The 12,446-nt window shown below is 45.8% G+C and overlaps 1 protein-coding gene across 1 annotated transcript in view; it reads left to right on the forward strand.

The window, feature by feature from the left end:
- The window catches only part of INPP4B (inositol polyphosphate-4-phosphatase type II B), an 853,440-nt gene that overhangs the window by 452,140 nt on the left and 388,854 nt on the right, over positions 1-12,446 (forward strand). Inside the window, exon 9 of the mRNA XM_030192243.1 lies at positions 5,300-5,430. Coding sequence (XP_030048103.1) covers positions 5,300-5,430 — 131 coding nt within the window. The remainder of the gene's footprint in view (positions 1-5,299; positions 5,431-12,446) is intronic.

Below are 12,446 nucleotides of genomic sequence, written 5' to 3' on the forward strand. Positions count from 1 at the left end.
CGTTTGAATTAGCAATGTATGCGTGTACATTCTCATTTTTGCCAATTAGTGCTTCTTATTGCTTGTTAAGAGCTGTGAACAACGCTTGTTAAAACAATCTACACATATAGTTATAAAATATGCCTAGATTTACATGCGAAATCAGTCATAACTCTAGATGTTTTTACAGTTTAGTTTGTATATGAAAGCTATTGTAGTTTTAATTGGTATAATATATTTATGTGTAGGTGTGTTTTTCCTGTTTTTGATACTATCATGCTGTTTCTAGTTATATGGTACGGAAGATTACATTAATGTAGTTCTTAAGTTGTAACATACTTGAGTGCTTCAGTTATAAATAAAACAGTAACTCATACTGGTTAGCGCTTAGCGGATAGCCAGTTATATTGCGTGATATAACTGGCTATCCGTCAGTATTCAGCGTTTCGCTGGCTAAGTTTGGTGGCCAAATTAGACTGCCAAAATAGCTGAAATATCTTTGACTGGTTTAAACTTAACCATCCAATGCTGAATATCAGCTTGACCGCTTAAATTTAAACCGATCAAAGAAACACCCTGGGGCCCTTTTACTAAGCCATGGTAAAATGTGGCCGGCGGCAGTGTAGGCGCGTGTATTAGGCACGCGCCGGGCCAGTTTTTACCACGTCTGCAAAAAATGTGACAAGAAAAGGACGTGCGGTAAAACGGACACCAACGTACATCTGAAATTACCGCTGGGGGGGGGGGGGCGCTGGACTGGCGGTAGTCTCATTTGGGCACGTGCTGCACGCACGTAGAGCCTACAGCTGGCTTAGTAAAAGGGCCCCTCAGATATTTAATGCCAGTCACCAGAACTGGCCCGACATTGAATATCTGGGATCAGTACCGACCACAGGAGGCAGCCCGCTGTCTCCTGTGGTCTTAATATCCACCCCTTTGTATTTATTAAGTGACAAAGTACTATAAAAGCGTATTTCATTTTTTTTGTTATTTATGGTTTGTTTGTTTTCATAGCAAACAAAACTTTTTCCCATTGTTTGAAGTGTTGGATGGTTTGGGATGGGAAAAAAAATGACCCTTTTATGTTTATCGACTAGAATACAGCTCTGCCACTCTTCTTTATAGACCTTCTGAAATTTCTTTTGATCCTGGAATGATGCCTTGCTGCAGTGGCTAAGCCACAGGTGGGCTTGGGTGGGCCAGGGCCCACCCATTTATGGCTCGGGCCCACCCAACAGTAGCACATGTTTTTTTTTGTTACATTTGTACCCTGCGCTTTCCCACTCATGGCAGGCTCAATGCGGCTTACATGGGGCAATGGAGGGTTAAGTGACTTGCCCAGAGTCACAAGGAGCTGCCTGTGCCTGAAGTGGGAATCAAACTCAGTTCCCCAGAACCAAAGTCCACCACCCTAACCACTAGGCCACTCCTCCACTCTTAATTACATTCACATTTATCACATAAATGTAAGGAAATACAGAAATTAATATAAAAAGGAAAACATTTTCTCTCAACAATATATATTTACATAATTGTCCACAATTGGAAGATCCAAGATCAGGAAAACAATCTTAAAGAAAATAAGAAAAACTCAAAATGGTTAATCTTACACTTCACATTTTCCGAGGGAGGAAGGGTAATCGGTTATTGCAGCCGGTACAGTGGTAACTGAAGGAAGTTGCTGCAGAGGATTCTTCATCTGTTTCCACAAACTCTTATAATTTCTTAGGTTCAAACAAATAAGTAATAAGGAAATAAAACACTTACAAGGGAATCGCGCTAGGAAGGTCCCACCTAGGGCAATGATTCCTGGCTTAAAAGCCAAGACCTCACACCTCCCAGTCTGCGATTCCCTTGATGTGTCAGGAAATATATGCATCTTTGAACCCAAAAAACTATCAACCATGTATCGGAAATACAATTTCAAAACATTGTTCCTATCTAAATCAAAGACGAAAGTCACTAATAATAACTCTATCAACAGTAGCACGTTTAGTGGTAACTGGTGGGAATCCCAAGCTCCGCCAGCTGAAGATTTCCCCCTGATGGTAACAAAAACGCTACTCTCCAGGACACCAGCACCTGCTCAGTTTTCAGTGCAATACTGCTGTCAAGGTGGAAAGAAGCGTTTTCCCACCAGCTGAGAATTTTTTTTTTTTGGGGGGGGGGGGGGGGGGGAGAACACTTGGTGCCCACCCAATTCTTGCCGAGGCTCACCCAAAAATCTGTTGTCTGGCTACGCCCCTGCCTTGCTGCTAACTTTTCATGTGAAGTCAAAATTTAAGAGACTTTGGTCCTTTATATAGGACAGAGATCCCCATACTCAGTCATTCAGATTTACTCTGCAGGGCGGCTTACTTGTTAGTTAATTATTTAAGCCTCGATTTCAATCAGCTAATTAATTGTGCTGAGAAAATTAAGAGTTCACTTAACTATTCCACATCAATTTTGAATTAGCCTTATTCTTTCTGCTTTGTGTTTGCATAAACACGTCACTGCTTAATTTAGACCCCTTTTATTGCAGAAGAAAAGACGGGTTTCAGTTAAGCAAATGCATCATGGTAAAACCTTCTAATTCTCATCTTATTTGGGGTTCACAAACGTTTTTTTTTTTTTCTGCACTTTCACACTGCATGGTAAGCAAATGAGAAGCACATTATGGCAAACTGGACTGGTTAGTTGAAAAACACCATCAACATCTCAAATTTACTCTTCTCCTTGAAGCAAGGGGAAGCCCGCTGTTCATTTAAGGATATCCTCTTCAGATTTCCTTGCCAGATTAGGTTTCCAGAGCCTTTGTGTTTTTTTTGTCCAGTGAATATAGCTGCAGGACCAAAGGGGTGGGGGAGAGAAATAAAATAAGCATGCTTGCACCTCTGTGCCAGTGTTCCTCTCTTCTTGGCTTAATCTGGCCACATTAATTTGTAGTTATTTTTATAGTATGGCGTGCCATTGGTGTAAGCAGCTTTGCACAAAAATAAACACAGCTAGCAAGGCAGGAAACAGTGAAAGACAAGCCCAGGATATATAGGCCCAATAGAGAAGGCAATTCTCAGCTCTTAAAGAACAATCATTTTTTCTTTTTTTTGGGGGGGGGGGGGGGGGGGGGGAGGGGGAGGGGGGAGGGGAATTGACCTGGCAATTCCTTCCTCAAGACTAGAATTGGGATCTGGCAATGTTCATTGTGGTTTCTGAGATGTTGTGCCCATTCCGATCACTCTACTCCTCTAATGAAGCATCACCACTGGTTAACCCAGTGGCGTAGCCACAGGTGGGCCTGGGTGGGCCAGGGCCCACCCACTTAGGGCTCAGGCCCACCCAACAGTAGCACATGGTAATGAAAATGCTGCTCTCCACAATACTGACACCTTCGCATGCTCAGTTTTCAGCGCATGCCTGCTGCAGACTACCAAGGTGGAGACTGGAGAGAAGCATTTTCCCACCAGCTGAGATCTTTTTTTGATGTGGGGGTGGGGGAGAGAACATTTGGTGCCCACCCACTTCTTGCCTAGGCCCACCCAAAATCTGCTGTCTGGCTACGCCCCTGGGTTAACCATCGAGAAGTGTAGAACATACAAGATCACACTCTTGACATTGAAAACTTTCAGAACAGGTCTTCCCAATTGTCTTGCCTGCCTCACCATGCCTTACTCTCCTGCGCGGGTTCTCCGTTCCCTTAACGATCGCCGCCTTGACCTTCCTGGCCCCAAGATTGCCCGCTACGAATCTACTAGGCCCGGTGCTTTTTTCTTCCTCTTGCATCATATCTAGAATTCTCTCCCACCTTCTCTCTGCAGCGAACTTTCCCTGAAGACTTTGTAGGCCAATCTGAAAGCTTGGCTTTTTAAACAGGCATATTTTATTTATTTATTTATTTATTTAACACATTTATACCCCACATTTTCCCACTAGTAGTAGGCTCAATGTGGCTTACACAACATCATAGAGAAAACTAGCAGTTCATTATAATACAATTAAACAATGTAATAGTAAACGATTACATATCGTAAAGAACAACACAGATAAGAGTGAATAAAAAAATGATAAGGTCTATGGATTTTGCTGTAACAGTAGAAAAGGAAACTTAGGTTGAGTCGGGAAAGTAAGCCTTCTTGAACAAGGTGGTCTTCAGTGATTTCCTGAAATTTAGATTGTTCTGAGTTGATATAGGGACTCAGACTGATGGGTCTTTCCAGCATGGGATTCTTTTCCCTTCCTCTCCTCATGCCCCTGCCCTCTTGCTTTTCTGTATGAGTGATTGGCTTTACTATCAATAACTGGCATTCCTGTCTCTGATTTGATTGTAGTTTGGCAGCTAGAGCGGTCTAGCAAATCTAAATTATGGATGGGTCATGGGGGTTTAACTAAAGATGCGAGCAGTATTACAGAATTCGGGGGATCTGTGCCTAATTTAGGTGCAGGGATTTGCACCAGAGTTCAGCTGGTGTAGATCCTCGAGCCTAAAAGTTAGGCATGGATCCCAGCGCTACGTGATATTCTGCAAACAGCGCCCAACTCGGACCATCGTTTATAGAATAGCACTCAGCACACATTTTTTTTGGTGCCCAAATTTGGGTACCGTTTACTGAATTCAGTCCAGCATGAGCAGAATTGAGGTCTAGAGCTATAAGAATATTAATCACCTGGGGTGACCAGTTGGAATCATCTCAATATGGGGTATACAAAAGAGTTTCTAGGTATAGTAACTGACATGGCAACGTGAATCGCATGTTTACTCTTTCCGTGAATAGTAGGACTAGGGGGCACGCAATGAAACTACTAAGTAGTAAATTTAAAACAAACCAGAGAAAATATTTCTTTACTCAATGTATAATTAAACTCTGGAATTCATTGGCAGAGAATGTGGTAAAAGCAGTTAGCTTAGTAGGGTTTAAAAAAGGTTTGGATAATTTCCCAAAAGAAATGTCCGTAAGCCATTATTAAGATGGGCTTGGGAAAATCCACTTCTTATTTCTAGGAAAAACAGCTTAAAATCTGTTTTACTCTCTTGGGATCTTGCCAGGTACTTGTGACCTGGATTGGACCCTGTTGGAAACAGAATACTGGACTTGATGGGCCTTCTGTCTGTCCCAGTGTGGCAACGCTTATGTTTGTATCTAACCTAAAAGCTGGTAACTTTCCATAAGTCAAATTTGAACTGGTTTGCTACTATCATTGCAGCCTGAGAGAGTTATAATTTTGTACACAGAATAGAAAAGAAAGCAGAAATATATTTGTTCTGCATAAGAGAATTTGCACACATTTTGCTGACGGACAGCGCACTGCAACTCAGACCATTTTATTTTGCCTTTTGATCCAGAATCCAGGAACTGAAAGAGCTGGGTGACCTCTCTCCGCACTGGGACAGTCTACGTGAGAGTGTTATTTCTCACTACGAGCAGATGGTGAGCACGTATCAAGACACGCTGACAGAACTCAGCAAGTGTACAGGTAGGATGATATTTCCACACAATATGTAATTAAACTCTGGAATTCATTGCCAGAGAATGAGGTAAAGGCTGTTAGCTTAGCTGAGTTTAAAAAAGGTTTGGACGGCTTCCTAAAGGAAAAGTCCATAGACCATTATTAAATGGACTTGGGAAAAATCCACTATTTCTGTGGTAAGCAGTATAAAATGTTTTGTACTTTTTTGGAATCTTGCCAGGTATTTGTGACCTGGATTGGCCACTGTTTGAAACAGGATGCTGGGCTTGATGGACCTTTGGTCTTTCCCAGTATGGCAATACTTATGTACCCATGCAATCTGTGGCACACATGCTACAAGGTGGCACCTCAAGAGATTTTGTGTGGCAAGCTGGTGGTTGTCCGAGCAGCAGGGAAGTCCATAGCATGCTTCCAGCCGCTTATGCAGTTTATGAACTGAGCCTGCACATGGAGTGCCGGCATCAGCAACTAGAAGCATGGCTGACTTCTCCGCTATTAGACAGTATGGGGAGCTCATTCTCCAGCGGATAACATCTTCAGCTTATAGAGCTTCAGCCAAGGTACTAATTTTAATAAGGCAACCATTGGGGGGGGGGCAGAGTGAGGAAATTTGTGATGGCACACTATCCTTTATTTACACAGTTCCAGTTTCCCATAAACATCCAATATAATTATCTTTACACGATAAAGTATGATTCCTCAGTGATGCGCTCCAACAAACTTCAAGGGACTGGCACGCAGGTGGTAATCAGCCTTTGAATGCGCATTGACCATTACTACCAAGTCAAAATGGATGCGCACCAATTTTTGTTTTCCCACACATCCATTTTCGCCAAAAAAAGGCATTTTTTACAGGTGCACTGAAAATGATTCTGCACGCGGCCAAAACACATGCCTACACTACCGCAGGCCATTTTTCAGCGCACCTTAGTAAAAGGACCCCTTTGAGCTGAGAGAGAGAGGAATGTCGCACCTATTTCAAAGTGCCATGTGCAAGTATGTGAGGAGAGGGGAGGGGAGGCATCTGCCGCAGCTTATCGTTATTCAGAAACTCATGCCTGCGCCTTTTCAATAGCTGGGAATATAAATTCCAGGTACTTTGAGATTATGTTCAAATGCTTACCAGTTTAAGACATATTTAAAGGCTCATTATTTTGTGAAAGCATTTTTTTTTTAGAATGATAGTGATAAATGTTACTCACTGCCATTTGGATTTTCTGGACTTTGTTCTGTGTATTGTAAGTTTTTATGGTTTTATTATGTATGTTAATTTTGTTTTTTTTTTATTTATTTATTAATTTTAAACATTTACATTTATAAGATTCACTTATAAAGAGAAAAAAATAGCAGGTTATACTTTACTCTAAAGTGAAAAAAAAACTCAGAAAAATAGAAAAATTACAAGCCTTCTTAGACCACAACCAGAAGATTGTGGGGGCATGCGTTCATAAGAGGAGATTATACAAAAGAAAAAGAAACCCAAAGATTATACTTCTAGCAAACGGCCTGGCCTATCACCCGATTATTTCACACTTTCTCCATCAGTTTTATTAATGTACAGTCTATTTGATGATCTTCTTAGCTTCTATAAAAGTCCGTAGTTGAGATGGATCAAAAAACATATTTATTACCCTGATATTTCATACAACACTTTCACGGGTACGCCAGTAAAAATGAGGCTCCCATTGCCTTGACCTCCTCTCTGAAGGCCAAAAACTCTTTGTCTTTCTTGAGTAGTCTTTGTTACATCCGGAAAGATCCAGATCTTTTGTCCGCAAAAAGTTTTTAAAGAATTTTTAAAGAACAATTTCATTAAGGCATTTAGGTCTTGTTCAAAGACAAAGGAAATAAGTAGAGTTCGATGTTCTTTAATTTCTGATAAAGAGTCTTCAAGTAAATCTGAAATGTTCAATATGTCCAACTCAGGGGTTTGATTCAAATTTTGAGGTATTCTGTTATCTGGTTTTTTTTGATAAAGGAAGATAATATATTTTATTGACCGGTGGGATCGCAGCTTGTGGATACAGAAGAATTTCAGTCAAGTATTTTTTAAATAAATCAAGTGCTGATATCCCCCTAGCCAATGGAAAATTCAAAATCCTAAGATTCAAGCGCCTGTTAAAATTTTCAATCTGTTCTATTTTGCGAGAAGTCATTGTCTTATCTTTAATCAACAACTCCGTAGTAGTTTGATAATCAAGCTGTATTTGTGTTACCCGTGTCGTCATATCTTGCTTAACTTCCTCGAGGGCCAAGGTTAAAGAGTCTACTTTATTCACCAACATAGTTGTTTCTTGTGCAGCTTTTGTAACTGTAAATGTCAAATTTTGTAAAGCTGACCAAATAGATTGTAATGTTACCTCCCTGGGAGTCTCAGCTTCCATGTTGATGTCTTCTGCGCCTTGAAGCGAGGGGCTGACGCTCAATGCTATACCGCTACCGACTTCCGGATCTGATAGTCGTTGCACCTCGCTTCGAAGGGTCGCAGGACAGGGTGGTAAGTCGGGGCTCGGTGGTGACAATGATGTCTCATTCCCAGGTGATGCTGCCGCTCCTCTGACTGCCGTCACAGCGGGACTCACCAATCTGATATTAGTCAGGGAGCTAGTAGAGTAGCGATGAAGCATTTGTTGGACAGGAGAAGAGGTTCTTGCTGGCGGCAGCACGGCCTTTAACACTCCTTTCCTCTTAGTATGAGGCATTGATGTTTAGTTAGGAAGAAAAGAATAAAATTTGCAATTCAGAGGCTCCAGTCCTCAGTAGCTCCTCGTATATGCTCAAGCTAGGCCGTCATCTTCACTCCGCCCCCACTCCATGTATGTTAATTTTGTCACCTGCTTTGGTTAAAGCAAGATATAAATTAAAAATATATATTTCCTTGTCATCAAGCAGATGAATCCATTTCGAGTGGGTTGTGTCCATCAACCAGCAGGGGGAGATAGAGAGCACTGAAAAACCATAGTGCCTCATGGCCAGCTAGCTCCATCTGCCTCTTCAGTATTCTGTATCTCCCCAGCAGGGTGGTTGCAGATGGATTCCCCTTCAGAGAGTGGCACACCCCCCCCCCCCCCCCCCCCCCCCCCCCCCGTGGTCGGGATGTGAGGACTCTGAGGGGTCTGGCAGGCCTTTGTGGTCTGGAGAGCCAGAAGATGGTGCAGAATTGCCACTGGATCCAGATGATCCTTCCGCGGTGAGGATTTTCCACCGTGATGAGCTGCCAGCGCTTATTACTGATGCCTTGCAGGTCCTCTCTTTAGAAGACCCTGGGAGTACTGAGACCTCCTCTGGTAATCCGAGGATGGCAAGTACTAAGATGCCTGCTTGAGCCTTTCCTTTGCATGACTCCATCCAAGAGCTTATCACATCTCAATGGGCTGACCCCGAGGGGCCTTTGAAAGTCGCCAGGGCTATGGGTCAATTACACCCTCTAAGTGAGGAGCATTTGGCGCGCCTAGCAGTGCCTAAAGTGGATGCCCTGGTCACGGCTATGACAAAGAAAACTACCCTCCCAGTGGAAGGAGGAGTTGTCCTGAAGGATATGCAGGACCGTCGCCTGGAGGCAGCTATGAAACGGTCCTTTGAAATTTCAGGCCTATCCTTACGGGTGTCTGCATGCAGCTGCTACGCTGCCCGAGCCTGCCTCGCTTGGTTACAACAGGCAGTTGAACAGCCCGGAGATGGATCGGAGCCCCTTTCGGAGGTGGCACCGTGGATGGAGTCGGCCTTGTCATTTTTGGCTGACCCCTTTATGATCTGGTCAGAGCTTCGGCTAAACAGATGGCTGTAGCAGTGGCGGTTCGCCGTCTTTGGGCAGCTGACATGGCCTCTAAGCAAAGGTTGGTGAAGTTGCCCTTTCAAGGCCTTCTCCTGTTTGGTGAGGAGTTGGAGAAAATTGTGAAAGGCCTGGGGGATGCCAAACCCCAGCGCTTACCCGAGGATAGGCCGCGGCCTTCTTCCAAGGGTCAGGCGGTTCCCTTCTCTTACAGACCTGGCTTCCGTGAAGCTAGAACGCCCGGGGCGTTCTGCTGGGTTCACTTTGCATGCCCGTTTTCAGCAGAGGAACTCCTTTCGCTCGGACAAACGTTCCGCAGCAGCAGGCTCAAGACCTGGAGTTCAAGGGCGACCCTCTCAATGATGGTGCGCCAGCCCCTCCTCGATTCCTGTGATAGGATGACGACTTTCCCTCTTTCTCGAGGAGTGGGCCAAGATTACCTCAGATCAGTGGGTCTTGGACCTGATCAGAGAAGGCTACAGAATGAATTCAGTGCCTCGATAAGAGACATGTTTGTGAAGTCCCGATGCGGTTCTGCCGCCAAACGGGCGGCGGTAGAGGAGACCTTTCAAGACTTGATTCATATAGGGGCGGTTTCCCCCGTGCCTCCCACCGAATGCGGCTCTGGCCGTTACTCCATTTGCTTTGTGGTGCTGCGAAAAGAAGGGTCTTTTCGGCCTATCCTAGACTTAAAAGAAGTCAACAAGTCTCTGAACGTGCGGCATTTTCACATGGAAACCCTGCGCTCCGTCATAGCGGCGGTACAGCCAGAAGAGTTTCTCACGTCTCTGGACCTGAAAGAAGCTTACTTGCACATACCAATTTGACCCCCGCACCAGAGGTTTCTGCGTTTTGCGGTGATGGGAAAACATTTCCAGTTTCTGGCCTTGCCTTTTGGCCTCGCCACAGCTCCCCGAACCTTTTCCAAGGTAATGGTGGTAGTAGCTGCTTTTCTTAGGCGAGAGGGTATCCGGATTCACCCGTACCTAGACGACTGGCTCATCAGAGCAGACTCTGTAGAAGAGAGTCATCAGGTTACAGCCAGAGTGGTCTCAGTACTGCAATCTCTGGGCTGGGTCGTCAATATAGCCAAAAGTCACCTGACCCCCTCTCAATCTCTAAAATATTTCGGGGTCCGGTTCGACACAGCCTTGGGGATGGTCTTCCTACCCGAACAAAGGCGGTGCAAGCTTCAGAACCAGGTCCGTCTGCTCCTGAGGATGCCTCGCTCGCGAGCTTGGGACATAGTCCAGCTGTTGGGGGTCGATGACGGCCACTTTGGAAGTGGTGCCTTGGGCGAGAGCGCACCTGAGACCTCTGCAGTGTTCCCTGCTTCAACGGTGGTCTCCAATATCTCAGGATTATCAATGCAGACTCACATGGCTCCCTGTGGCCCGGCTCAGTATGGAGTGGTGGCTCTCAGACAGCATGCTGCGGCGAGGAATGCCGCTAGCGCTGCCCGATTGGTGCCTGGTGGTAACAGATGCCAGCCTGAAGGGCTGGGATGCACATTGCCGGGGAAGGCATGCCCAGGGTCTTTGGACACCCGAGGAGTCGGAGTGGTCCATCAGTCGCTTGGAGTTCAAAGCGATTTTCCAGGCGCTTCTGGCCTTTCAATTGACCCTGGAAGGATTGGCTGTCAGAGTGCTGTCGGACAACACGACAGCAGTGGCCTACATAAATTGCCAAGGAGGCACTCAGTGCATAGCACTAGCAGTGCAGGCCGCGCAGATTTGCCACTGGGCCGAGCTTCATCTGCAGTTTCTGTCAGCAGCTCATATTGCAGGTCAGAGCAACGTGCAAGCCGATTATCTGAGCAGGAATCAGATCGACCCAGCGGACTGGGAACTTGCAGACAAAGTATTCCTGCAGATATGTGCCAAATGGGGAAAGCCCGTAATGGATCTTATGGTGTCAAGCACAAATGCCAAAGTCCCATGCTTCTACATCAGATGGAGAGATCCTCGCTCAGCAGGGTTGGATGCCTTGGCTCAACCCTGGCCTCAGGGCCTCCTGTATGTGTTCCCTCCGTGGCCCTTGGTAGGGCGAGTACTCCTGCGGATTCGGCTCCACCAAGGAGAGGTGGTTCTCATTGCCCCGGATTGGCCCAGGAGGCCGTGGTATGCGGACCTCCGGCGGATGCTGGTAGAGGATCCCCTGCCGTTACCTCTGGTACCGAACCTGTTGTCACAGGGCCCGGTGACCATGGAGGACGCCTGCCGCTTTGGTCTTACGGCATGGCTATTGAGAGGGCGCAATTGAGAGACAAGGGATATTCCAGTAAAGTCATTTCCACTCTCCTACAGGCCCGCAAGCATTCCACTTTCGTGGCTTATGCTAGGATTTGGCGCCAATTTGAGGCTTGGTGTGCTTATAAAGCGATTACACCCATGCAGGCTTCTGTCTCGCTGATATTTGACTTTTTGCAGGATGGTTTACAAAAAGGCTTGGCCTATAATTCCCTGCGTGTTCAAGTGGCAGCCTTAGCATGTTTTCGAGTGAAGGTCACTGGCCTCTCTCTGGCTGCTTGCCCGGATGTGACACGGTTTCTTAGAGGGGTGCTTCGGCTCCGTCCTCCCCTGCAGGCCCCGTGTCCGGCCTGGAACCTGGGGTTAGTTTTAAAGGCCCTTCAGTGTTCGCCCTTCGAGCCGCTTAAGCGAGCTTCGGAGAAGGATGTGACCTTAAAGGCAGTCTTTTTGGTGGCCGTGACATCGGCAAGACGGGTATCTGAGCTCCAGGCGCTGTCCTGTCGAGACCCATTTCTGCAGTTCTCAGAGTCTGGAGTAATGGTATGTACGGTGCCTTCCTTCAGGCCTAAGGTGGTTTCAGCATTTCAGCCTATTTTCCTGCCCTCCTTTTCTAAAGAGGAGTTTCCATAAGCCTATGGGCAGTTGCACCTTCTGGATGTGCGAAGGGGTCTGTTGCAATATCTGCGCATGTCAAATGCCTTCAGGACCTCTGACCATCTTTTTGTTCTTTTGTCAGGTCTGCGCAGAGGGTCTCCAGCGTCTAAGGCCATTATAGCCCGTTGGCTCAAAGAAGCTATCTTTTCAGCGTATCTGCTATCTGGCCGGCCTCCGCCTGAAGCCTTTAAGGCACATTCCACAAGAGCGATTTCCTCTTCTTGGGCTGAAACTGGAGCACTCTCTCTTCAAGAGATATGTAGTGCAGCTACTTGGGCTTCTAAGCTCTTGTTTGCCCGACATTACAGGCTGGATGTGGCTGCCAGGAGAGACGCGCATTTTGGAGC

The sequence above is a fragment of the Microcaecilia unicolor genome, chromosome 2, assembly GCF_901765095.1.
Source record: "Microcaecilia unicolor chromosome 2, aMicUni1.1, whole genome shotgun sequence".
In the NCBI taxonomy this organism is placed as follows: Eukaryota; Metazoa; Chordata; class Amphibia; order Gymnophiona; family Siphonopidae; genus Microcaecilia; species Microcaecilia unicolor.